At 51.8% G+C, this 27,008-nt stretch overlaps 1 protein-coding gene across 7 annotated transcripts in view; it reads right to left on the bottom strand.

The window, feature by feature from the left end:
• The window catches only part of LOC119957119 (ELAV-like protein 2), a 208,925-nt gene extending 193,527 nt beyond the window's left edge, over positions 1-15,398 (bottom strand). For 2 of the 7 annotated variants that reach the window (XM_038784823.1, XM_038784824.1), the window contains exon 1: positions 14,929-15,112. In XM_038784823.1, the coding sequence (XP_038640751.1) occupies positions 14,929-14,967 (39 nt within the window). In that variant the 5' untranslated portion in view covers positions 14,968-15,112. Of the gene's footprint in view, positions 1-14,928; positions 15,113-15,268 lie in introns of those variants that run through there. The other 5 variants (XM_038784821.1, XM_038784835.1, XM_038784834.1 and 2 more) reach the window with 5 other exon arrangements.
• Between the last annotated feature and the right edge of the window lie 11,610 nt (positions 15,399-27,008).

Genomic DNA, 27,008 nt, shown 5'->3' with positions numbered 1-27,008 from the left:
TAGACATAGAATTTACAGTGCAGAAGGAGGCCATTCAGCCCATCGAGGACGTGGGATGGGTGAGTACCTCACTATGTTGACAGACTTCTGGGGTGCGGCAGTGTTAACTTGTGCTCGGGTGCGACACCCTACACCCGCAAACGATTTTAAACCATCATTTAGCGACAATTGAAGCCGCTGACCAACAACCTCATCAATTGCCGACGTTCGCTTACCTGCAAACGTTGAAACCACGTCAGATGTGGGCAGTGACATTCATGGTGTCGAACTGACGCATTTGAAGGGACTTCAGGCAAACAAGCGGGACAGTAAAGAATGATGGGATATGTTGATGGAGTGGGAGAGGGCCATGTGGAGGCGGTGGCACAGTGGTATTGCCGCTTCCAGAAGGAAAAAAAACAAAACAGGTCAGGTCAGTATTCTTACTTCCCTGTTTTTACTGGGTTTTTTTTTTGCTTCTGGGCTGGATTCGTTTTCTCGAGACCCAGGGTTTTCCTCTGGGAACCCGGGTTCGAATCCCACCACGGCATACCGATCTGGAACCCGGACTATGAAATCACCCATTGTCGTTAAAAACTCATTTGGTTGGCCTTTGGGGAAGGGAATCTGCCGTCCTTACCCAGGGCCGGCTCAAGGCACCGGCAACTCGGGCCGTCGCCCGGGGCGCCATGTGCTCGGGGGCGCCAGAGACTTGGGACCCGCGCATGCGCAGTTGAGCCGGTGCCAACCAGCGCATGCGCGGTGGCCGCCCGCCCCCAGGGCGGCCCCCCGGCTCGGTCCGCCCCCCCCCCCGCTCAGTCCCCCCCGCCCCCCCTCGGGTCCGCCCCCCCGCCCCGCCCCGCCCTCAGGTCCGCCCCCCCGCCCCGCCCTCGGGTCCGCCCCCCGGCGTGTCCGCCCCCCCGCCCCGCCCTCGGGTCCGCCCCCCCGCCCCGCCCTCGGGTCCGCCCCCCGGCGTGTCCGCCCCCCCGCCCCGCCCTCGGGTCCGCCCCCCCTTCGGGTCCGCCCCCCTCTCGGGTCCGCCCCCCCGCCCCGCCCTCGGGTCCGCCCCCATTTCGGGTCCGCCCCCCCCGCGTGTCCGCCCCGCCCCCCCGGCCCCACCCCCCCCCCCTCGGCCCCGCCCCCCCCCTCCCCAAGATGCGATGAAGTTCAGCTTGCCCGGGGCGCCAGCAACCCTAGAGCCGGCGCTGTCCTTACCCGGTCTGGCCTACATGCGACTCCAGACCCACAGTAATGTGGCTGACTCTTAACTTAAGTGGCCCAGCCTGCCACTCAGTTTCAAGGGCAATTAGGGACGGGCAAGAAATGCTGGTCCCGCCCAGCGACGCCCATATCCCATGAAAGAATAATAAAAAATAAATGCGATTATAACTGCTGCATCAATTAATCTGCTGCAAGTAAATTTTTTTGAGGGTCTTCTGTTCGTTGAAGACCCCCCCCCCCCCCAACCCTCCGCATGCTTGCCATAAACACATTCTGATTTCAGCTGACTCCTCACAGCGTTCGTCCTGCAACACTGTTTGGGGGAGGAATGTTGTCCGGGACACCAGGAGAGTAGTGCTGCGGGATCTTATATATCCCACCTAACGGGCGGCACTTCCAACAGGGCAGCATTCCATTCCTTCCGTGCCAGCTCAAATCTCCAGCGTGGGGCTCGGACCCAGGACCTTCGGAGAATAAAGAAAGTGGAGCTTAAACACCCACGGTCGGACGGCCTGTTTCTGTATTGGAAATTCTGTGCAGTGCATTGAGCAGCCTGAGGTTTGTGCGCGCAACTGTCCTTCGGTACATCCCTAGCCCCATCCCTCATTTTGCCCCCTCGCCGCACACTCTGCACCACTCGAACACAGATGCCAGGTTTGTTGAGATTATCCCATGTGCTGCCTCCTCATACTTGGATTTCTGGGCAGCACGGTGGCCTAGTGGTTAGCACAACCGCCTCACGGCGCTGAGGTCCCAGGTTCGATCCCGGCTCTGGGTCACTGTCCGTGTGGATTTTGCACATTCTCCCCGTGTCTGCGTGGGTTTCGCCCCCACAACCCAAAGATGTGCAGGGTAGGTGGATTGGCCACACTAAATTGCCCCTTAATTGGAAAAAATAATTGGGTACTCTAAATTTTTTTTTTTTAAACTTGGGAAATTAACGCCCCAAAATACAGATTATCTGGTTATTATTATCCTTGCTGTTTTGAGTGGCTATGCTGAACACTTGTCAGCTGTTGCATTTCCTACATTGCAACAGTCGCTACTAAGTGACTGTGCACCAAATAATATTCGTGCCACACAAGTGCCAAACGATGACCATCTTCCATAAGAGAGGATCTAACCGTCGGCCCTTAACATTCAATGGCATTACCGTCGCTGGATCCCCCCACTATCAACATCCTGAGGGTTACAATTGATCAGAAACTGAACTGGACCCAGCCTTATTAATACTGTGGTTACCAGGACAGGTCAGAGGGTAGGAATCCTGCAGCGAGTAACTCACCTCCTGACTCTCATAGAATTCTCATAGAATTTACAGTGCAGAAGAAGGCCATTCGGCCCATCGAGTCTGCACCGGCTCCTGGAAAGAGCACCCTACCCAAGGTTAACACCTCCACCCTATTCCCATAACCCAGTAACCCCACCCAACACTAAGGGCAATTTTGGACACTAAGGGCAGTTTATCATGTCCAATCCACATAACCTGCACATCTTTGGACTGTGGGAGGAAACCGGAGCACCCGGAGGAAACCCATGCAGACACGGGGAGGATGTGCAGACTCCGCACAGACGGTGACCCAAGCCGGAATCGAACCTGGGACCCTGGAGCTGTGAAGCGATTGTGCTATCCATAATGCTACCGTGCTGCCCTTAAAGCCTGTCCACCATTTACAAGGCATCAAGTCAGGAATACTCTCCACTTGGCTGGATTAGTGCAGCTCCAACAACACTCAAGAAGCTCGACACCATCCAGGACAAAGCAGCCCGCCCGATTCACACAGCGTCTACAAATATGCACTCCGTCCGATGCACAGTGACGACCGTGTGTACCATCTGCAGGATGCACTGCAGGAATTCAGCAAGCCTCCTGGGACAACACCTTCCAAACCCACGACCACTGCCATCTAGAATGACAAGGACATGGAAACCTCATCGCCTGCGTTGTTCCCCTCTGAGCCGTAGACCACCCTGACTTGGAAAGTCGCTGGCTCAAAACACAGGCACTCCCTCGCTAACCGCACTGAGGGAGTACCTACACTTCAGGGACGGCAGCGGCTCAAGTAGGCGGCTCACCGCTATCTGCTGAAGGGCAATTAGGGATGGACAATAAATGTCGGCCTGGCCAGCAACACCCACGTCCTATGAATGAATGTTTAAAAAAAAAAACTACATGTCAAAATAGTTTGTTGGCTTTAAAGTGTTTTGAGACGCCCGCTGATCCTGAAAAGGACTACATTAAGGCAAATCCTTAATTATTCCATCTTCATTTTGGACATTGGCAATTTCAGTTACTAAGAAAACAAAACGGTGGACGAGTCCCCCATCATTGCTGGTACAAGCGTGTGGACAATTGCATAGACCACGGACACCTTCCTTCCAGCTAAACAGCCAAAGAATAATTCCCAATGGTTAAAAAAAAAACAATTGCCCGTACTGTGCTTGCAGTGAAACATTGGCTGAACGAGTTTAACTGGAGCTCCGCTTTCATGAAAACTACCTTCCTTTCTGAAAAACAAAAAGCCCTCAAGGTTCTTCTGCTACTGGATGACAAGACACTTTCCCCAGTCGTCAATGTAAATCAGGAGCCCCCTGTCACCAAGGGTTTAATCTATCTCCATGCTCTGAATAATTGATATAAGGCTTTTAAAAAAAGTCTTTATTCTAGTTTATCCATTGGAACTACAGCATGTTGAGGGCTCAGTGGCTGGAATTCCAAGCAGATCCAATCCCAGCCCTCAGTTCACGATTTGCGGATGGAATTAGTGTCCATGTGAAGAGACAATTGTGCATTAAAAGTAACTCGGTTAACTCATCCAAACCCTAAAATGATTGCACGCCGCAGTTACATATATATCTTTTTATTTATTCATTCATGGGATGTGGGCGTCGCTGGCTGGGCCAGCATTTATTGCCCATCCCTGAGGGCATTTAAGAGTCAACAACATTGCTGTGGGGTCTGGAGTCACATGTGGGACAGATCATGTCAAGACGGCAGATTTCCTTCCACAAAGAACATTATTTTAAAAATTCATTTTGCGGAATGTGGTTAGACCAGCATTTACTTCTAGTTGTCCTTCAGAAGGTGGTGGTGAGCTGCCTTCTTGAACCACTGCAGTCGTTGAGGTGTAGGTACATCCACTGTGCTGTTAGGGAGGGAGTTTGAGTGACAGTGAAGGAATGGCCGATATATTTCCAAGTCAGGGTGGTGAGTGACTTGGAGGGGGAACCTCCAGGTGGTGGGGTTCCCAGGTATCTGCTGCTCTTGTCCTTCTAGATGGTAGTGGCCGTGGGTTTGGAAGATGCTGTCCAAGGAAACTTGGTGAGTATCTAATAATAATCTTTATTACTGTCACAAGTAGGCTTACATTAACACTGCAATGAAGTTACTGTGAAAATCCCCTAGTTGCAGTGCATCTTGTAGATGGTAAACATAGCTGCCACTTTTCGTCAGTGGTGGAGGGTTTGAATGTTTGTGGAGGGAGGAGCAATCTAATGGGCTGCTTTATCCTGGATGGTGTCGAACTTCTTGAGTGTTGTTGGAGCTGCACTCATCCAGGCAAGTGGAGAGTATTCCAATACACTCCTGACTTGTGCCTTGTAGATAGTGGACAGACTTTGGGGAGTCAGGAGGTGAGTTACTCACCATAGGATTCCCAGCCTTTGACCTGCCCTGGTAGCCACAGTATTTATATGACTAGTCTAGTTCAGGTTCTGATCAATGGTAACCCTCAGGATGTGAGGGATTCAGTGATGGTAATGCCATTGAATGTCAAGGGGTGATGGTTAGATCCTCTCCTGGAGGGGGCACTTGTGTGGCATGGATGTAACTTGCCACTTGTCAGCCCAAGCCTGGATATTGTCCAGGTCTTGCTGCATTTGGACGTGGGCTGCTTCGTTATCTGAAGAGTCGCAAACGGTGCTGAACATTGTGCGGTCATCCGCAAACATCCCCACTTCTGACCTTATGATGGAAGGTAGATCATTGATGAAGCAGCTGAAGATGGTTGTGCCTGGGACACTACCCTGAGGATCTCCTGCAGTGATGTCCTGGAGCTGAGATCGTTTTTGTTTTCTTTTTATAAATTTAGAGTAGCCAATTATTTTTCTTTTCCAATTAAGGGGCAATTTAACTAACCAACACGACTTTGGGTTGTGGGGGTGAAACCCATGCAGGCATGGGGAGAATATGCAAACTCAATAAGGAAAGTGACCCAGGGCTGGGATTCGAACCCGGAACATCAACGCCGCAGTCCCAGTGCTAACCACTGCGCCACATGGCGTCCCTGGAACTGAAATAATTGATCTCCAACCACAACTATTTTCCTTTGTACCAGGTATGCCTCTAACCAGCAGAGAGTTTCCCTCCTGATTCCCATTGACTCCAGTTTAGCCCGGGCTCCTTGATGCCATATTCGGTCAAATGCTGCCTTGATGTCAAAGGGCAGTCACTCTCACCTCACCTCTGGAGTTCAGCTCTGTTGTCCATGTTTGTACCAAGCCTGTAATGAGGTCAGGAGCTGAGTGACCCTGGCGGAACTCAAACTGAGTGTCCATGAGCAGTTTATTGCTGAGTCAGTGCCACTTGATACCACTGTTGATAACACCTTCCATCACTTTGCTGATGATGGAGAGTAGACTGATAGGGCGGTAATTGGCTGGGTTGGATTTGTAATGTTTCTTGTGTACAGGACACACCTGGGCAATTTTCCACTTTGCTGGGTAGATGCCAGTGTTGGAGCTGTACTGGAACAGCTTAGTGAACCAGATGGGTTTTTCTGACAATCGACAATGGTCACCATTGGACTTTTAATACCCGGTCTTTCTTTATTGAATTCAAATTCCACCATCTGCCCTGGTGGTATTCGAACTGGGTCCCCAGAGATTACCCTGGATCTCTGGATTATTAGTCCACTACGCCACTGCCTCCCCACATATCTGCGATTTACTAAGAGCGTTGCATCTGCAAGCACTTTCTGTTATGTCACCGTAAAGCATGCAACATCACAATTTTGGTTTCAGTTCTCCTGCCACACTCGCTCTTATAGAATATAGAACATTATAGAACATTACAGCGCAGATGCTGAGAATAAAACACCAATTCAGAACTAAAACGTGGCCTGAAGGTGAGGAAAATAGATCCAAAAATGAAGAATGCTATATTATAACTTTTGAAACAGCCAACCTCGAAAGAGGAGGTAGATGAGGCTCTCAATAAGAGGAAGGAAGAACTTTGCTTACTTTACAGTTATGTTATGTACAACTCCTGGTAGATCCATACCGAGTCTCCCGTTCGTCGGTGCCTTGCTGGCCGACCTTTTGTACAAAGCCAAATGGAGTTTCCCCCCCCCGCCTCCCGCCCCTCGGCAGGGAGCTCGTACTCCCTGAATACCACAGGGAAGATAATCGTTCCCAATCCGCAAGTCCCGTGTGGGATATTGTACAGTGAACGAGTCAAATCACTCAAATCATCTGTTGAACATATGCTTGCCCATCATTTTTTTTTTTCAGTAACTGAAATTGCCAATGTCCAAAATAAAGAAAAATAGAAGATTTGCATTGCTGTAGTGTTTTTCGCGATCGTCATATATCTCAAAGCCAGGACTCTGAGGAGTACACCCCTGGTCTTCTTCGAAATGGCGCCATGTTATCGTGCACATCTGAACAAGGCGTCAGACAGAACTTTGCTCCAACATCCCCATCTAAAAGATGGCACCTCCAACAATTCAGACTCCCTCGAGTGCCGGCCTTGATTTTTGTGCTCAAGTGCCAGAGCGGGACTTGAACTCAGAAACCTGAGAGCTAGACATGAACTAATTTGTCAGTAACACTGACAAGGCATTAAAAATGTATGGTTGGCACATAATACCTTAATTAAATGTAAGTCTGAAGTTCTATTTTAACTTAGTGAACATTTTTACTTCAAGGCCCCACAAGCCTGGGCTTGATTTTTTTTTTTACCTGGAGCTGATACTCAATAAGCTATAGCTTATAAGGGCAGGTCGAGCAAGTTGAGTACAGATTTCCATTGTGCACGAGCTGTCAGCCTACCTGGTAACTGTCTCAAATATTCATTTCTTCCAAATGTGATAAAGACAAATTCTGAGATTTTTGTAAGAACAGTATTTTGACGAAGTTATTTATACTGCCTGTCTCTTTTTATTTATTTATTTATTTTAAAATTTAGATTACCCAATTATTTTTTTCCAATTAAGGGGCAATTTAGTTTGCCCAATCCACCTACTCTGCACATCTTTGGGTTGTGGGGGTGAAACCCACACAGACACGGGGAGAATGTGCAAACTCCACAGGGACAGTGACCCAGAGCCGGGATCGAACCTGGGACCTCAGCGCCGTGAGGCAGCTGTGCTAACCACTGTGCCACCGTGCTGCCCTTTATTGCCTGTCTCTTGAGTGAAATATGTGGAACTATTTATACACATTGCAAGGGGTAGTGCTGGGGACGGGTCAGAATGCCAGGTGGCAGTGCCAGGGTCCAGCGCCGGGACTGTGCTAGAATGCCAGAGGCAATGCTAGGGGCAATGCCAGGGGGCAGTGCCGGAGACAGTGCTGGGGGGCAGTGCCTGAATGCCAGGTGCAATGCCAGGTGGCCAGTGCAGGGGGGAGGGCTGTACCAGGGGGCAGTGCCAAGGCGCAGCACTGGGGGTAATGCCGTGGCGCAGTGCCAAGATGCCGGGGCAGCACCAGGGGGGCAGTGCTGGGGAACAATTCCAGGGTGGTGGCGGGGGGCAGTGCCTGAATGCCAGAGGCAATGCTGGGAGCAGTGCCAGGGTGAAGTGCCGGGGGGCAGTGCAGAATGCCAGAGGCAATGCTGGGAGCTGTGCCAGGGTGAAGTGCCGGGGAGCAGTGCCAGAATGCCAGGGGTAGTGCTGGGGGGAAGGTCAATGCCAGGAGCTCGGGGGCAATGGCGGGAGGAGCTTCCTCTGGGGAGAACTTTGGGTGTGAGGGGTTCTGCAGTGTATGTGGGAGGGGGGGTTTCAATGTACGTGGGAGGGGCCCTGTGGGTGTTGAGGTCGGGAATTGACCATCTATGTGTGTAAATGGTGGGGGGGTGTTGCTGTGTATTTTTGTGTGTCTGTGTGGGGGGGGGGGGGTTTCCACGTGTGTGTGTGTGGGGGGGGGGGGGGCGTCCTGGGGGGTTCCTCTTGTTTTTTAAACTGGAGATTGGGGGCACCTCAATCTCTGGAACCCCCGAGGTTGCCATCTTTCTCAGACCGCGCCCCACCTGCATGATGGCGTCGGACGGGGCCTCCAGCAATCGTCTTCTTCTAAGTGTTGGACAACGTGGCGAGAAAAGCCAGTCTGTGCGGCCTGGCGATAGAGACGCCGCTTTTCTCGCCGTGGCCCAAGCACTCAAGCAGAACAAAGAAAGGGGAAGTTCTGCCCTCAAGATCGACCCTTGATTCTGCTTTTAATTTCTTAAGTTCCACCATTTATTTTTCCCCCCCAAAGAAGAAGTAAACGGTTTGAATATAAATGGATCACAAATTGGGCAGGTGTGTCAATAAAAATGATTTATTATTATTTTTTTTACTTCAGGAAGTGTGTCACGCTGAGAGAACCAGGCGGAGCCAGAACAACATTGCCTCCGTCATGTAATATTTACAAGTTCAGAACAAACAATTGTTTACATAGATCTATTTATCCAGCCGCTGCTGGTGACTAAAGCACTAATTATGTGCTGAGCAGAAATTTCCCGAAGCCACGTGAGGTAACATTCCGCGCATTAACCCGATAAAGCTAACCATTCCGGAATTGTTGATGTGTTTCTAATCCAACATCGCCAGAACCACCTCCCTGGTTCGAACAAATCAGAATAATCTTTATTATTGTCACAAGTAGGCTTACATTAACACTGCAATGAAGTTACTGTGAAAAGCCCCTAGTCGCCACACTCCGGCACCTGTTAGGGTACACAGAGGGAGAATTCAGAATGTCCAAATTACCTAACAAGGACGTCTTTTGGGACTTGTGGGAGGAAAGCAGAGCGCCCGGAGGAAACCCACACAGACACGGGGAGAACGTGCAGACTCCGCACAGACAGTGACCCAAGCCGGGAATCGAACCCGGGACCCTGGCGCTGTGAAGCCATAGTGCTAACCATTATGCTACCATACTGCCCGACAAAAGGGGAGGCAGCTGACCCTCAGGCCACGGAAGTTGCACTCAAGTGTTACTAACCTCCACGAGTACAGTTAAATACAGTACCCACCCCCATCTGAGAATTTTGTTGAATATAGGATCCCTGAAGTGCAGGAGGAGGCCAAATCAGCCCATGAGGTCTGTACCGACAATCTGAAAGAGCATCCTACCCAGGACCCCCCACACCCTACTGCAGAACGAACCTCTTACACCCCCCCGGTAAATCTCCTCAGAAAGAAAGACTTGCATTTATATAGCGCCTTCCATGACCATCAGATCTCCCAAAATCCCAGACTGCTTCGTAGCCAATGGGGTGTGGTCACTGTTGCCAGGTAGCAGGCATGTTGCGAACAAGCTCCTAGAAACATTCATGTGATAAATAACACCCATCGTTTTTTTGTGGTGTTGATTGAGGGATAACGCCCCCCCCCCCCTTGCACCTCTTCAAAATCGTGCCGTGGGATCTTTTGGATCCTGTCGAAGTAATGATAGTCGGGCCTTGGATTTAATTTCTCATCCCAGAGGCGGCTCCTCCAGCAGGGCAGCACTCACTCAGTACTGCGCTGGAGTGCGGGCCTAGATTTCCCTGCTCAAACCCGAGAGTGGGGCTTTAATCTCACAGCCTGAAGATTCGGAGACAAGCGTGCCCCCCCAGAATGAGCCACTTCAGGCAGTTCTGAACCCTCACCAAGGCCTTGGCACCCTTTCGAGAGTGTGGTAGCCAGATTGGATACGGGACTCCCGCTAACCGGATAGGGTCATGGAAATAGGCCCTCGAGGCCCGGATAACATTCCTCAATAAAGCAAGGACAGAATTTGATTCAAAAACAGGAAGTGCTGGACAATCGCAGCAGGTCTGACAGCATCTGCGGGGAGGGATGGGAGCGAATGTTTTGAGCCGGGATGTCGGAGCTTTGACAAACGTTATCTTCATCCTTGTTCTTTTAAGGGTTGAGTGCAGTCACCCATGGTTCTCTACTTCCCTGGAACAAGAGGGCATTAAGTCTTGGTTGTCCCCTGTGGAGGAGGGTCAGCTCTGACCCTTCCCGCAGAGTGAAAGAATAATAATAATCTTTTATTCTCACAAGTATGAAGTTACTGTGAAAAGCCCCTAGTCGCCACATTCGGGTAAGCTGGTACTGGAATTGAACCCGCGCTGCTGGCCTGGTTCGGCATTACAAGCCAGCTGTCTCGCCCAGCAAGTTAAACCGGCCCCAATAGAGCTGGTCACCACCACCTTGCGAGATCAGGAGCTACCAGTGTCCTACGACTCTCCAGTATCGGGCGGAAGACTGGGAGTTTACAGATTTTTATTGAGACTGCACAAATCATTATTGGCCAGAATTCTCCGACCGTTGGGATCCCTGTTTCCTCCCGGAAATGTAACCCCGCCCACGTGTTTCCCAGCGGCGTGGGTTTGTTTCATTGGGAAATCCCATTCACAAGCAATGGGAATATGGATCCCTGCCGCCAGCGAATGGCGCATCTCCAAGAAATATGCGGCTGGGGGAACATAGAACATAGAACAGTACGGCACAGTACAGGCCCTTCGGCCCACAATGTTGTGCCGACCATTTATACCAATCTAAGATCAACCCAACCTACACCCCTTCAATTTACCGCTGTCCATGTGCCTGTCCCAAGAGTCGCATAAATGTCCCTAATGACTCAGACTTCACCACTCTCTGTGTAAAGAACTTACCTTTGACATCTCCCCTATACCTTCCTCCAATCATCTTTAAATTATATCTCCTCGTGACAGCCCATTTCCAACCTGGGGAAAAGTCTCTGGCTATCCACTCTATCCATGCCTCTCATCACCTCTATTAAGTCACCCCTCTGCCTTCTTCGCTCCAGTGAGAAAAGCCCTGGCTTCCTCAACCTTTCTTCATAAGACATGCCCTCCAGTCCAGGCAGAATCCTGGTAAATCTCCTCTGCATCCTCTCCAAAGCATCCACGGGACTTTGCACCATAACATGGTATTAGTACAGGTTAAAGGGGCTGGTTTAGCACAGTGGGCAAAACAGCTGGCTTGTAATGCAGAACAAGGCCAGCAGCGCGGGTTCAATTCCCGTACCGGCCTCCCCGAACAGGCACCAGAATGTGGCGACTAGGGGCTTTTCACAGGAACTTCATTGAAGCCTACTTGTGACAACAAGCGATTATCATTATTATTATAATGGCTGGAGGGTGGGTGGGCCAAATCATGCGATGAAACCTTTTGTCACAGTTGGCAACCCTATCTCTGGTCTGAGCAGTGCCCCCACCCGCCCAGAACCCCCACTCCAGATTATTATTAGGCTGCGAAGCCTTCTGACGTTGAATGTCCTCCATACGTCACTTGGCTAGGCTCACGGATCAAGGGAATAGATATGGTGCTTGGGGGTCCTGGTGGTGTTGTGTGTCTGCCCCAATAACTAACACAGCATCTCTGGGGGAAATACATGTGAAAAAGTTTAAAAAAAAATAATAATCACTTATTGTCACAAGTAGGCTTCAATGAAGTTATTGTGAAAAGCCACATTCACATTCTGCCGCCTGTTCGGGGAGGCCGGTACGGGAATTGAACCCGCGCTGCTGGCCTTGTTCTGCATTACAAGCCAGCTGTTTAGCCCATTGTGCTAAACCCGCCCCTAATCGAGTGGTACCACGATTATGGACGCGAACATTTCATAACATCGCCCTATTGACCTGCCGGCCTTGCCTCAATCGACAGCACTCTTCAGGGGGGTGGGGTGGGGGCTGGCGTTGTGGAGATCTCCCGGGTGTTCTGGTCAATATCTATCCGCTGACCAACGTGAATAATATCTGGCCATTATGCGGGATTATGCTGTGCGCAAATTGGCTGCCAGGTTTCACCATGCCTAAACTACCTCTGTACGTCATTGGCTGTAAAATGCTCGCAGCTGTCCTGAAGTCACGGCTGGCACTAGATAAATGCAAGCCACAACTTAGTACACGTATTTTATTTATAAAAGGATTGCAGTTTGAGTTTTGGCTCAGGTGGGGTACAGCGCCCCCTCTACTCATTAAGAATGCAAGTTAGGTGGATTGGCCATGCTAAATTGCCCCTTAGTGTCCAAAGATGTGCCGGTTAGGTGGGTTGGCCGTGATCAATGGGTGACTGGGATAGGGCGAGGGCGTGGGCCGAGGTGAGGGTGCTCTTTCGAAGAGCCCGGTTCTGACTCGATGGGCCAAATGGCCTCCTTCTGCACTGTAGGGGTGCGATGATTCTGTTAACTGCTTGAAAGGTCTGACGTTCTGACAGAGCTGGACTGACTGGATGCGGGGACTTTGTTTCTTGTGGCTGGAGGGTCTAGAACATGGGGGGTCACGGTTTCAGGACACAGGGATAGGCCATTTAATGCTGAGATGGGGAGAAATGTCTTCACTAAGATGGCAGTGAACCTGTGGAATTCTCTACCACAGAGGATACGGAGGCCGAGTCACTGAATGTATTTAAGAAGGAAATAGATAGATTTCTATACTCTAAAGGGGTCAAGTGGTCTGGGGAGATTGCGGGAGTATGGCGTTGGAATGTGGCGACTGGGGGCTTTTCACAGTAACTTCGTTGAAGCCTACTGGTGACAATAAGCGATTTTCATTTCATTTGATTGAGGTCGAGGGTCAGCCATGATCATGCTGAATGGCGGAGCAGGCTCGAAGGGCCGAACGGCCTACTCCGGCTCCTATTTTCTACATTTCTGTGTTTTTAGGTCCCAACAACGTGCCTCAGTGTCAACTGCATTAATGGGGGAGGGGCTTCCATTTTCGACATCCTTGGACCTACCCACAAGATCTGGCCAGCGAGTGCCATTGGCGCCCGCTTTGCCTGAGGGAGGGAGCGGGGGGGGGGGAGGGGCAGTCCAGGCAGCGGTCGGCGCATTGATGATGGGGGTGGGAGGGGGGCGGTGGGTGGAATTCGGAGAGAGAGGGATTGACGCCAATTTGGTATTTGCTCCCGCGGACCGCCGGCATAGGGGCCAATGGCTCCTGGCCTCCGTCGTTGGGGGGGGGGGGGGGGGGGGGGGGGGGGGGGGGGGGGGGGGGAGTTATGGGTTTAAGGAGGTGCGAACTCACTTCACTGGGGGTCGCTCGCAGTCAGACCCACTATCCTCCTGGGCTGGATGGAACTTCGGGTCGCCCAGGTCAATCCTCGTCACAAAAGCAGAAAATGCCTGACAATCTCGGCAGGTCTGACAGCATCTGCGGAGCGAGGAGGGAGCTTAACGTTCCGGGTCCGGGTGACTCTTTGTAAAGACTAATGTCCTCGTTCACCGTGTTGCGACATCACCTCAACGTAGGAAAGACTAGTGATAACGAGACGTTGCAGGCGTGCTGAGGGATAATCCTCTTGATTCGGCGGGGGTTAGGGGAGGGAGGCGGGAGAGAACGGTTCAGCGTTGCCAGGGGTAACGGTATCTAACGTGGCGACCCCGTGCTCTTCCACCCGGAGCCTTTCCACAATGCCGGTTTGTTTTTATTTTTCTCCTCTTGTCCTTCGGGGACCGGGGAGGGGGAGGGCGGAGACCTTTGAGGCTTTGAATTATTCATCCCGAGGAAAGAGCTCGTTCGGAAAGGCTGCGGCACGCCGGAACGCTTGGAGACAGCCGAGAAATGTGTGTTGGGGGGGGGGGGGGGATTCATCCCTGCCCCGGGGCGTTTCTGCCGGCAAGCCGGAGATTCCTGACCGGCTCCGGAAAAGCATTGCTAATTAAAAAGGAAAATCGTGTCCCTGGGTGAAGGGGGGTTAGGTGGGGTGGTGGGTGGCAAAGAAGGGAGGCGGGTTGGGGGGGGGGGGGGGGTTAGGACAACCGACTAATAAAAGGAGACGGGCACAATACAAGATTACTGATTTCTGACAATTCGTCAGCAGAAGATAAGATACTGCAGTGATTTCAGCCGGGTCTGTCAAGAGCTGTCGAATATCATTCCTGGCTGTGCACCCCCCCCCCCCCCCCATTAGAGCCCCACCAATCACATCGCCTCCTACCATTTTGAGGGAGCCCCCAATTCAACATTGCGACTGCTCGAACATCATATCTACATTAACGAGCTGGGGGGGGGGGGGAGGAAGAGGAACACAAATCACCTCCAGCGACTGAGAACGAGCCGATTTTTTTTGTCTCGTCGATGCTGAAAAATTGCCGATCCTTTCCGAGTGCGGCAAAACCTTGCCCTCTCCCCATCCCCCCCCCCCCCCCCCCCTCCCCGAGGAAACTAGATGGCACCTTTCAGCCCTTGCCGCCAAATCCTGAAGGACGCTGCTCCGCAGAGCGCGTGTAGTTGAGAGAAACAAAAAAAAAAATAAGGCGAGATTGAAAGCCTTTGTCCAGGGTGGGGAGGGGGGGGGGGGGGGCTGCCCCGTCGCCCGCCCGCGAGACAGGCCGCAATTTTCCCGGCCGAAGGCAGCGAGGAAAGAGATTTAGCCACCCGCGCCCTCCCCCCCCCCCCCCCACCCAGCCGGCCCCCTTAACCATCAGCACCGCGCACCCCCCCCCTCCCCCACCCCCCAGCCAACGCCAGACAAACGACAGAAAATAATCTAGTTGCCGTTCACCTACCAGAGCTTTCTCCCTCCGATCAAACTGTGCCAACGTCATAGCTCGCAAAGCAATGAGCTCAGTGCTCGCAGGAACACCTTGCTTCAACCTCCCAGGTCCCAAGTTGACAATTTATCAAGGGGCTCTCGACTGTCAGCTGGTTTGCTGTGCAGTCACGCACAACCTCAGCCCAACCCGATCCTCCCCCTTCCCGGCCCGTGCGTGTAAAAGAAAAAAAAAAAATAACCCCCTCTAAGAAAACGTGCCCCGGTTCTACCCGTGGCGGTGGGTGGCTGCCACGTTCCAAAATACTCGCCCGCCCGGAGCTCTTGGATCGCAGAGCAAAAATCTCGAATTGTACCTTGTATGCACCAAGAGGAAATTCTTCTCTCGGGTGTGAGCATCTGTTCATTTTCACGGCAGACGCTATTCTGATAGAGGGAGAGAGAGAGAGAGAGAGTTGCAGCAATACCCCCGGGAACGGGAGATTGAGAGAAGCAGAGAGAGAGAGAGAGTGAGATAGAGAGAGAGAGAGAGAGAGAGAGACACACAGGAAGAAAATAGGCGAGAGATGCAGCGAGAAAGACAAAGAGATGCAGGGGCAAAGGAGGGATGGGGTGGCCGGTCGGGGAGGAGAAGGAGGAAGGGTGGAGGGGGGTGTGTGGGGGGGGGGGGGGGGCTGGTGGAAATCACTGCAGATTTCCTTCAGCAAGCCATTTGACCGTTCAGTGTTCAGAATCAGGCTATAGATATTCTCAAAATGTTGCCCTGCCGTTTGTGAGCTTGAACAGCAGGATGCTTCGGCAGGCATTCGGAGGAGCCCTCCTGGTACTCAGCCCTCGCTAAGTAACACAAAGCCGGGGAGATTTCCTTCAGCTAAGGTCAGCGAGAATGGTTTCTTGCCCCCAGCAGCCCCCCCCCCCCCCACACTTCCCCGCACAATCTCGCACAGTGCAGTGCACAAAGGGAATGTTCGCTCGACAGCTTCTTTTTCTCCCTCTAGCTCCCGATGTGAATCGCTCTTTTTTCGCGTTGCTCCAAGAGATGCCGAACTGCCTCGCAAACCAATGACATTTTGACCTTTCCTCAAGTGCTACTCTTTTCGTTTCACTTCCAACCCTGCCCCTCCCCGGGCCCAGCCGCATGCACAGCTGGGAGCTGGCAGGTTGATATAATGGGCAGATGGGTGATAGGATTTACTGGTTTTCTCCAGTACGATGCATTTGAACCAGCAATTGCCTGCAATTGTCACCCCCTCCCCCCACAAGGTCCTTGTAGTTTGCGCCTCCGAATCGGGGCTGATTGTCCAGCGCGGTACTGACAGAGTGCCGCATTACCGCAGGTGCAGGCTTTCGGGAGGCAATTTAAACTAAAGCTCCCCCACTCCGCCCTTCTGTACCCCGCAGTAGAAGATCCCCAGCTACCTGAGCGGCATAGCGGTTAGCACTGCGGCCACACGGCGCCAGGGACCCGGGTTCGATTCCGGCCTCGGGTCACTGTCGGTGCGGAGTCTGCACGTTCTCCCCGTGTCTGCGTGGGTTTCCTCCGGGTGCCCCGGTTTCCTCCCATAGTCCAAAGATGCGCAGGTTAGGCGGATTGGCCATGATCAATTGTTCCGTAGTGTCCAAAAAAGGTTAGGTTAGGGGGTTACTGGGTTACGGGGATAAGGTGGAGGCGCGGGCCTAGGCAGGGCGCTCTTTCAGAGGGTCGTGCAAACTCAATGGGCCGAATGACCTCTTTCCGCACGGCAGGGGTTCCAGGATCCCACGATTTCCAAACAGAGCCAGGGGTAGTTATTTCCCGCTCGCCTGGACAAGGCCAAATATCCCTGCCGTGTGGCGGATGACCCCGGTTAACGAAAATCGAGAAGGCCCATTCGCGAAAGCTCCTTGCGATCCGGAACGTGTGGAGATGATCTGCCCGTTTGCTGTGTCGCTGCGTGTGGGATCTTGGTGCGCGCCAGTTGGCTGCTACGTTTCCTGCCTTGCAATCGTGGCTGCCCTTCAAAAAGCATCTGGCTGGCCCAAAGCACTTTGGGACGTCCCCAGGCTGCGAAAGGTGTTATATAAATGCAAATCCCCCATTGAATAAAAAGGGGAGCCGAACTGAACAGAAGGGTGAAACCGCCACAAAATGGCGGTGGACGTGAGCCTATCCCTTCTTGAACTAACCATCGAGTTGAACAATGATCTCGGTGAGTCAGGGGCACCTGCAGCAGGAAGTACGAGGGACAATGCTGTGCTCAAGAAGGGCACTAAGCTTCTCTCAGACGCTTGCATCCCTTCTCAACTCATTTGGATAAGAGGCGCACGTTCCCTTAAAACATCTAACATCCCAGCTGTGGGAGGCCTGCTTCGGATCTCCGGTTCTCGGCTGCCTAGGTGACTCTGGCCAGGCTGGGTGGGGAAGAGGGATGGGCTTCACCCTCTGATTGGCTTCCCTTGTTTGAGCCTCCTGAAGGGGGCCACAAAGGGATGCAATTATTTCCCTGATTTTTCCTCACCTTTCTGGAATAACCGAATTCCGATCTGCTGGGACTGCTCTAGAATCTGGAGGATTTGGGAAATTCATCACTGGCGCATCCTCTGTCTCTGCAGCTACAAGCGAAGAATATAGGCCGAACCTCTGGCAAACTCTCAGCAAAACATTAAGAGGGTGAAAGGCTTGTCGGTCCTCATTGCAAGGAGCTGGATTGTCCGGGCCCCCAGCCGCATGTTTCATGCCCGAGCGCCGTTCGCTGGAGGCGGGCTAGTTCACTAACCATGACCCCGTGAATAAGATTAAATACATTTAATACACGCTGAATATTTCATAACGAATCATCAAAAACACTTAATTATTTTTATATTAATAGAATTGCCATCAACTTCAACTGGGAAAAAAAATATAATTATTTAGACATTGGACGCAGAGAGCGCACAAAGCTCTCACAGTCGATGTTGTGAGCAATCAGCTCGCTCCTCACTCCACTCGCCCTCGCTTCACGTGTGAATCACTTCAGTCAGACCGGTAGGAAAAAAACTACACGGGCGGTAATCAGCGGAATGCGGCGACCCTGCGCCTGGGCAACGGTCAACCAAACGTCTGGTGGGGCCGCACTCGGAACCCTGATGGGCCGCAGGTTACCCACCGCTGGTTTACGCTGTCCGGAGTTTGCGAGGAGATCTCAGTGAACCATACAAGGTTGGGAAGGAGGCTTGACAGGTTGGACGGTCTCCCCTGGACCAGGAAATTTAGAAGAGTGAGAGGGAGGGATCTCATAGCAACTTATAAAATTCTAACAGGATTAGACAAGGTGGATTCACAAAGAACGTTCCCGACGGTGGGGGAGTCCAGAACTAGGGGTCATAGTTTGAGGATAAAGCGTAACCCTGAGGACTGAGGTGAGGAGAAATTTCTTCACCCAGACAGTGGTGAATCTGTGAAATTCACAACGACAGAAAGTAGTTGAGGACAAAGCGTCGTGGAATTTCAAGAAGGAATTAGATATAGCTCTTGGGGCTAATGGGATCAAGCGATATGGGGGCAAGGCAGAATCAGGGTATTGAACTTGCTGATCAGTCATGATCAGAAGGAATGACAGAGCAGGGCCGAATGGCCTCCACCTGCTTCTATTTTCGATGTTTCTTTGTAAATGTAGGACACAGGGCCACACTTCCAGAATATTGGGGCCAATCATTTAGGACTGAGGTGAGGAGAAATTTCATCAAAGGGTTGTGAATCTTTGGAATTCACTTCCCCAAGGGGTGGTGGATGCTCCACTGCTGATTATATTTAAGACCAGGATGGACAGATTTTTGCTGTCTTGGAGAATCATGGGAGAATAGGAACGAGTAGGAAAGTGTCACCAAAGACCAAGAACCGGAACGAATGTAAAGTGAAATAAAGTCACCATAGTCCCAGATGACCATAGGCTGCCTTCCCCTTTGAGGGGGGAGATCTGACTGGTGCTGATTTAACCTGAGGGTCACCACACCTCAGGCGAGAGGGAAGGTTGAGAAGGTGGGGCCTTCATAAATAACCTCAGCCCGTACGGGAATCGAACCCGCTCTGCTGGCCTCTCTCCGCATTACAAACCAGCCGTCCAGCCAACTGAGCTGGGCCAAGACTCGCCCCACTGCTCCCCTCAACGGCCGATGGCCAGCGCCTCCTCCTCGACTCGCTGAAGGCTTCGCAGGTTCACACCCCGAGGTCAGGTCGGAGCGACCTCACATTCCCCTCAGGCTGCCCGCCAGGTCGAATGCCGGAAACCTGGCTGCTGCTTTGCACCTTTACCCAGCGAAAGTCCAGGAACTTCACACCAATTCAGGAACGTCTGAATCTCTTCAAGTCTCCACCTCCTCTCAGCGCCTGGCAAACTGTTCTCCCGCTCGAAGGGGGAGTCCACCAATCAGAGCTCTGACTGTTGTCCCCGCCAGGACAGTCACCCCTGTAGATGGGGCCCTGCCATTGGCCGGGGCTGCAGCGCTGTGTGTTTCATTCCGTGTGTGACAGAGTGTGCGCGTCGACTGCTCTGAATTGGGGGGGGGAGCGGGGTGCTCTGTGGGAAGCAGGGCCACAATTCGCCAGTAGCAGCTAATTGGTTCAGCCAACTGGAGGCAAAATACCAGTGGTGGTGGGTGGAGCCCCTTGATTGGTCACTTAGGTTATTCAGTTGACCTCTGGGCGAGAGTGCAACCTACCATGCTCGCTGTCCAGAAGGTATCTTGGCATGAAGACAATAGACTCTCCTACCCTCGCTCTTCCCTCACCAATTCACCTCACAGCCTGCCTCCCGAGGATGGGTAAAATTCATCCTCACTATCTCGGCATCAACCATGTCATAAAGGAGAGCTTTGACAAAGAGTCATTGGACTCGAACCGTTAGCTCTTTTCTCTCCCTACAGATGCTGCCTGAGAGTTTCCAGCATTTTCTCTTTCGTCAACCATGTCATGCCCCTTACGGCAATTAATCAGAGTCGCCCTCTTTCGGTTTGGAACCGAGTATGAACTCATAAGTTAAATTCCCTGTTCTCTCCAAAGATAGAAACGGGTACATATTCAACCAGGAACAGTTAGAATTAGAAATACATTAGCTGATTCTTTATTAGCTCTTCCCAGCAGACTCCCTCTGCTGGTACATGCATGTATGGTAGCCCCAAGTGGAAAAAAATGCACAATGCAATTTTCAATACACTCCAGCGGTTGACCTGCTGGATATTTTCTGGTAGCTATTCATCAGTTTGTACTATGATCAGTTGGCGTGGGCACCGTGGGCATGGATTGAAATCCGTTAGAGGGGCTTACTGACATACCTAATCAGAGATGGGGTCCTCACAAGAGCTTGCTGAGGAACACTTGGGAAGATTACGCACTGTGTTTTTGGTATAAATTGATACTTGTTTCATGTAACATCTGTACGGAATATTAGAGTGCATAAAGATAGGAAATAGGAGCAGGGGGAGGCCATTCGGCCCTTCGAGCCGGCTCCATCATTCGTTACTATCATGGCTGATCATGCAACTCAGGAACCTGTTTCCACTTTCCCCCCATATCCTTTGATCCCCTTCGCCCTCAGTGCTATATCGGACACCTTCTTGAAAACATACAATGTTTTGGGCTCAACTACGTCCTGTGGTAACGAATTCCACAGCCATTCTCTGGGTGAATAAATTTCTCCTCATCTCAGTCCGAGATGGTCTATCCTGTATCCTCAGACTGTGACCACAGATTCTGGGCAGCCCCCGCCATCGGGAACATCCTTCCTGCATCTACCCTGTCTCGGCCTGTTAGGCTTTTATAGGTTTCTATGAGATCCCCCCCCTCATTCTTCTAAACTCCAGTGAGAACAATCCTAACGGGCTCAATCTATGTCTTCAAGAAGGAGTTAGATACAAAGAAGATCGAAAGACATGGGGTGGGGGGGGGGAGGCAGGACAGGCTATTACATAGAACATAGAACAGTACAGCACAGAACAGGCCCTTCGGCCCTCGATGTTGTGCCGAGCGATGATCACCACACTCAAACCCACGTATCCACCCTATACCCGTAACCCAACAACCCCCCCCCCCCCCCCCCCCCCAAACCCTACTTTTTAGGACACCGGGCAATTTAGCATGGCCAATCCACCTAACCTGCACATCTTTGGACTGTGGGAGGAAACCGGAGCACCCGGAGGAAACCCACGCACACACGGGGAGGACGTGCAGACTCCGCACAGACAGTGACCCAGCCGGGAATCGAACCTGGGACCCTGGAGCTGTGAAGCATTTATGCTAACCACCATGCTACCGTGCTGCCCGTATTGAGTTGGATGATCAGCCACGATCATGAAGAATGGCGGAGCAGGCTTGAAGGGCTGAATGGCCTCCTCCTGTTCCTATTTTCTATATTTCTACGTTTCTTCAGTTGTTTTATTATATCGGATTGTCCAGGTCGGTTGGTTATGCGGCGATCATCCTGAGCAAGTAGGCACTTTTGAGCGCACAAGGTACCAAATGCCAGGCCACGGCTTAGAGCTGGCCTGCATTAACGTGTGGTGGAGTTGAATAGTGGTTCAGTTTACTGCTCTGTCTACTGACAGAGGCCGCGACGTCTGGAGAGAGTGACAATCAATCGATGTTGATTGCACAGCGATCAGACAATCCTTTGTGCCCCGTGTGCACTTCAGAGGCAGGGTATTGACTGTACACACCGAGCGTCTTGCAGTCATCGGCAATCTCAAGCTGAACGCTTCAGCTCCCTGCCTCAAGACCGTGCGGACATCATGCAGGATTGTAACGTGTCCGAAATCCCCCGGGATTTCTGCTACCGGAGCGGCGTGAAGGGAACATTAAACAGGCCGGACGACTCTTCCCGAGCCAGGAGATGATTGTGAGGTGATCGGATTGAGGCTCTCGCGATGGTCGAGAGTTTTACTTGGCTACGGGTAGAGAGGTTTCCACTTGAGAGCTTGAAAATAGAATTTTTTGTTGAATCACACCCATAGATTTTGACTACACTTCGAGGGATGAAATATTTCCTGGTTTTGTTCTCGAACAATGGAGCTATAATTTGGGTAGAGTGCATCCCCTTGTCCTGGACTTTCCCCCCCTGAGGGAATACTTTGGCCATATCAACCTATTGGCTCCGTACAACACCTCAATCAGATCACTCATCAAAGTGATAAACTCAAGGGAGTTTACTCGAGAACTCAAGCCAGGATTATGCAGCAAATTAATTCTCGAGGCAACAGGATTCAGGAGTGCTGCACTGTCAGAGGGTCAGTACTGAGGGAGTGCCGCACTGTCGGAGGGTCAGTACTGAGGGAGTGCTGAACTGTCAGCGGGTCAGTGCTGAGGGAGCGCTGCACTGTCGGAGGGTCAGTACCGAGGGAGTGCTGCACTGTCAGAGGGTCAGTACCGAGGGAGTGCTGCACTGTCAGAGGGTCAGTACTGAGGGAATGCTGCACTGTAAGAGGGTCAGTACTGAGGGAGTGCGGCACTGTCAGCGGGTCAGTACTGAGGGAGCACTGCACTGACGGAGGGTCAGTACCGAGGGAGTGCTGCACTGTCAGCGGGTCAGTACTGAGGGAGTGCTGCACTGTCAGAGGGTCAGTACTGAGAGAGTGCTGCACTGTCAGAGGGTCAGTACTGAGGGAGTGCTGCACTGTTAGAGGGTCAATACTGAGGGAGTGCTGCACTGTTGGAGGGTCAGTACTGAGGGAGTGCTGCACTGTCAGATGGTCAGTACTGAGGGAGTGCTGCAGTGTCAGAGGGTCGGTACTGAGGGAGTGCTGCACTGTCAGAGGGTTAGTACTGAGGGAGTGCTGCCTGTTAGAGGGTCAATACTGAGGCAGTGCTGCAGTGTCAGAGGGTCAGTACTGAGGGAGTGCGGCACTGTCAGAGGGTCAGTACTGAGGGAGTGCTGCACTGTCAGAGTGTCAGTACTGAGGGAGTGCCGGACTGTCAGAGGGTCAGTACTGAGGGAGTGCTGCACAGTCAGAGGGTCAGTACTGAGGGAGCGCCGCACTGTCAGAGGGTCAGTACTGAGGGAGCGCTGCACTGTCGGAGGGTCAGTACCGAGGGAGTGCTGCACTGTCAGATTTTTGGCGCGCTTGAGAACGCTGGCTGCCTTATTTGAGTTCAGAGCCGCACTGTCCAAATCACTATGGGACCTGTTCCGCCTGTGGACTCCGAGACTCCGACGCCCAGAGTAAACTCCTTACGGAGGCCCACTTAACCCTCCAATGGGCGGTAGACATTGCCATTTCCCAGGAGAGTGTAGAGCGTGGAGTCCACGCGTTGCAAGGGCCTGGCGGCCCTGAACATCAGTCACAGAAGCCACCGCTGACCAGCCACGACCAGGCCCGAGAGACGTGAGTCCTCGCAAAGCAGGGCCGACCGCAGGAATCAAGGCAGCAGCCATGACGCACCCGGGAGCAGCCGAGGCAACTCCTCTGAGCCGGAGCACCCGGATGACGGCCACCCGTGAAGGCGCCATTCCCCACCAACCCCCCAGGCATAACTGCAGCCCTAGAGGCCAAACATATAGGGTCGAGCACCAGGAGGGTAGATACCAGGTGTTGCATTGTGTTACAGCCCCCCAGGACTGCGCTATTACAGATGGCATTGAATGTGAATGAACACCACATTGACACGGGGCTCGACACCGGAGCTGTGGTATCGGTAATTAGCCGTCGGATGTTCTCCATGATCTGGACGGTCTGAGTTGCAAAGGGCCCAGAAGGGGCAGGAGAAGGCCCAGGCTTCTCCCATCCCGACACGCGTCGCTCGCAATGCCAATTCGCTCTCCTTCTTCGGACAGGGAAGAAGCCAGAGGGAAGGAAGACATGGACCATAGAATCCATAGAATCCCTACAGTGGAGGAGGAAGGCCATTCAGCCCATCTGAGAAAGCACCCTACCATGGGTCGCCATTACTGGCTTCGCTCTTTTCTTCAAGTTTTATCTAATTGATTGAAATCAAAATCCCCAGTTCCTCTGGTGGGATTTGAACTCATGTCTGCAAGCCGCTAATCCTCAGAGTTATTAGTCCGGCGACGTAATCGTTCTGCTCCTGTACCTTGAAGCTTCGTCATTGGCTGAAGTGGTTATGCTGGATTGGCTGAGGGACAGGTGCAGCAGCCAATGTGCTCCCTCCTGGCTTGTACACAGGACAGCTGATGACAGTGCTGGCTGCGTTGTGGAGGACCAACCCTTCCACCTGCGAGACCCCTCCCCCTCACACTTCCTGCAAACGCCCGAGGGGCAGATGGCAAAAGCCCAAGGGGCATTTGATTGGTGTAAGCAATAGCTATTGAAGCCACAAATGGATTATTTATTTATTTATTTTTAATAAATTTAGAATATCCAATTCATTTTCTTTCCAAGTAAGGGGCAATTTAGCGTGGCCAATCCACCTACTCTGCACATTTTTGGGTCGTGGGGGCGAAACCCACGCAGTCACGGGGAGAATGTGCAAACTCCACACGGACAGTGACCCAGAGCCGGGATCGAACCTGGGACCTCGGCGCCGGGAGGCAACCGTGCTAACCACTGTGCCACTGTGCTGCCCCTCAAATGGATGGTTTATAAACTCGCGGAAGACATGCAACGGAGTTCAAGACGGCACAACCTTCCTGATAGGTCTACCCTCATAGCCCTGTTCAGTTCTGGATGGTTGCCAGGTGGCAACCATTTTACATGGTTGACCGTTTCTGTTCCTCCTTGAAAGGATGACTCAGCATTTCTCCGGCGCTTTTCCTGGGCTGCAGAATTCCACGGCCAATAAATTACTCCTGAAGTGTGGCCATCGTGGGTTTGTGGAAAGCATGGCAATCAGCAGTTAGATAAACCCCAAAGATGTCTGGTTTTAATGGCACTGGCTGTGAGATACATATTAGGCGTAGACCCTTCAGATAAGGTCACGGGGTCGCTGACACCCACCTGGACGGACTGGTTTGACAGCACTCCCTCAGCACCGCACTGAAGCAACTGCCCAGGTTTGGCACCAAAGTCCTGGGGTGGGCCTTCTGAATGAGAGGCGGACAGTGGTCGCAACTGAACCAAAAAAGAGAAACACTGATGGAGGTCTTTCAGGGACCCTGAGAACATGCAGTGCAGAAGGAGACCATTCGGCCCATCGAGCCTGCAAAGGCCCACGGAAAGAGCACCCCACAACTCCGCCCCATACCCGCAACCCAGTAACCCCACTCAACCACTTTGGACACTCAGGGCAATTTAGCACGGCCAATCCACCTAACCTGCACATCTTTGGACTGTGGGAGGAAACCGGAGCCCCCGGAGGAAACCCACGCAGACACGGGGAGGACGTGCAGACTCCGCACAGGCAGTGACCCAAGCCGGGAATCGAACCTGTGACCCTGGAGCTGTGAAGCGACGATGCTAACCGCTGTGCTACCGTGCCGCAAGGTCAGGCCCTGGCGAATATTTGACCAGGAGATTTATGCTGGTGCATCAAACAATGCTGACATTACCATTAAGAGAGCCGGAAGCCTAAACAAAACCTTTGTTGATGACCAGGGCTGTTGATGCTTGTACTGATGGCCCTGATGCAATGTAAATGATCCAGGGAGCTCCTTTAGCAACAAGCTCAGCATCTTGGCTGCTCAACCTGCTGAATACGCTCCAGCTCCAAATATTCCATTTAATTATCTTGTTGATAAATGATAACACTTTCTGGTCTGAGTATCTGCCCATGGCGCGGCAGGGTTGAACGCTCTTGTTGGCTTGAGAAAGAAAGCGAGGCCTTGAGCTTCTGAAAACCCGTGTTTTGCCGTGGAATAAATGCAGGAGGTTTGCTTAGGTAGCGTCAACCAATGTCCCCGCTGAACTGCAGAGCGGCCAATAGTGGCAGCCAACGGTTAGCGCGAGCTAACTCCCCTCCCTGTTCCTTGCTCCAATTCTGCACACGGGTGCGTATGTACCTTTGCTCCCTGTTGTAGGCACTCCCCCTTCCCCAGAACAGGTTGCGAAGCTGGGATGGGTAAGGGGCGGTGGCAGGTTATTTGAATGCGAAGACCTCCATAGTTAAGCCTTATCTCTCCTTCCCTTACCACAAGTCTCAATGCATAGGCATACACAACCCCCAACCCGCGAATCTTTATTTATGTAGTGTAAGAGGATCATACATAAGAACATAAGAACCAGGAGCAGGATTAGGCAATTCAGCCCCTCGAGCCCACTCTTCCATTCAATACGATCATGGCTGATTTCCTCTTACCCGCTGCTTCACTTTCCTGTCCGTTCTCCATAACCTTTCAACCCATTCCTAATTAAAAATCTGTCTATTTCCACCTTAAATTTGCTAAATGTCCCGGCATCCACCACACCCTCGCGTAGTGAGTTCCACTGACCCTTTGCGAGAAATAATTTCTCCTCGTCTCTGTTTTAAATCTGTTAACCCTTATCCTAAAACTATGACCTCTTGTTCTAGATTGTTCCACAAGAGGAAGTATCCGCTCCACATCTACTTTGTTGATCTTTAAAAGTTTCCCAGATCTCCAGCCTGCCACTGGCCTTTGCAATATGGTACACTTTAGTTCTTGTCTTAATGCTATCTTTAACTTCCTTGCTTAGTCATGGATGTTTTCTCCCTCTCTTCCAATCGTTCTTCCTCTCTGGAATATATTTTGGTTGGGAGGAATTTAATATCTCCTTAAACGACTGCCGCTGCTCATCGATTTCCCGACCTTTTAGTATTCCTGCCCTGTCCACTAGGGCCAAATCTGTCAATTAGCTTTGTTTAACACTAGCGTGGGACTGCACGTTCTCACCCTCAAACTGAATTTAAAATTCTATCATGCTATGATCACTCTTCCCTAGAGCATCCTTAACTAGGAGGTCATTAGTTAATCCCTCCTCATTGCACAATACCAAATGCAAAACAGCCTGCAACCTGGTTGGTTCCAAAACATCATACTCCAAGAAGAAATCTTCAATGTGTTCAATTAATTCCCCCTTGAGTCTGCCCTTGCCAATTTGATTACTTATTTCCCACTCCTGTTCGATACTTCGGCACATTTTCCGAATAATATAATTACAGAATGCTTTAAGAACAGCCAAGTCCATCCACTCGGCATTCTTCGCAACGGTGCTGGCTAGACTCTTGGGATATTGTTT

The sequence above is a fragment of the Scyliorhinus canicula genome, chromosome 25, assembly GCF_902713615.1.
Source record: "Scyliorhinus canicula chromosome 25, sScyCan1.1, whole genome shotgun sequence".
Lineage (NCBI taxonomy): Eukaryota > Metazoa > Chordata > Chondrichthyes > Carcharhiniformes > Scyliorhinidae > Scyliorhinus > Scyliorhinus canicula.
Note: the sequence above shows the minus strand (reverse complement) of the source record. Positions and strands in the feature narration are given on the sequence as shown.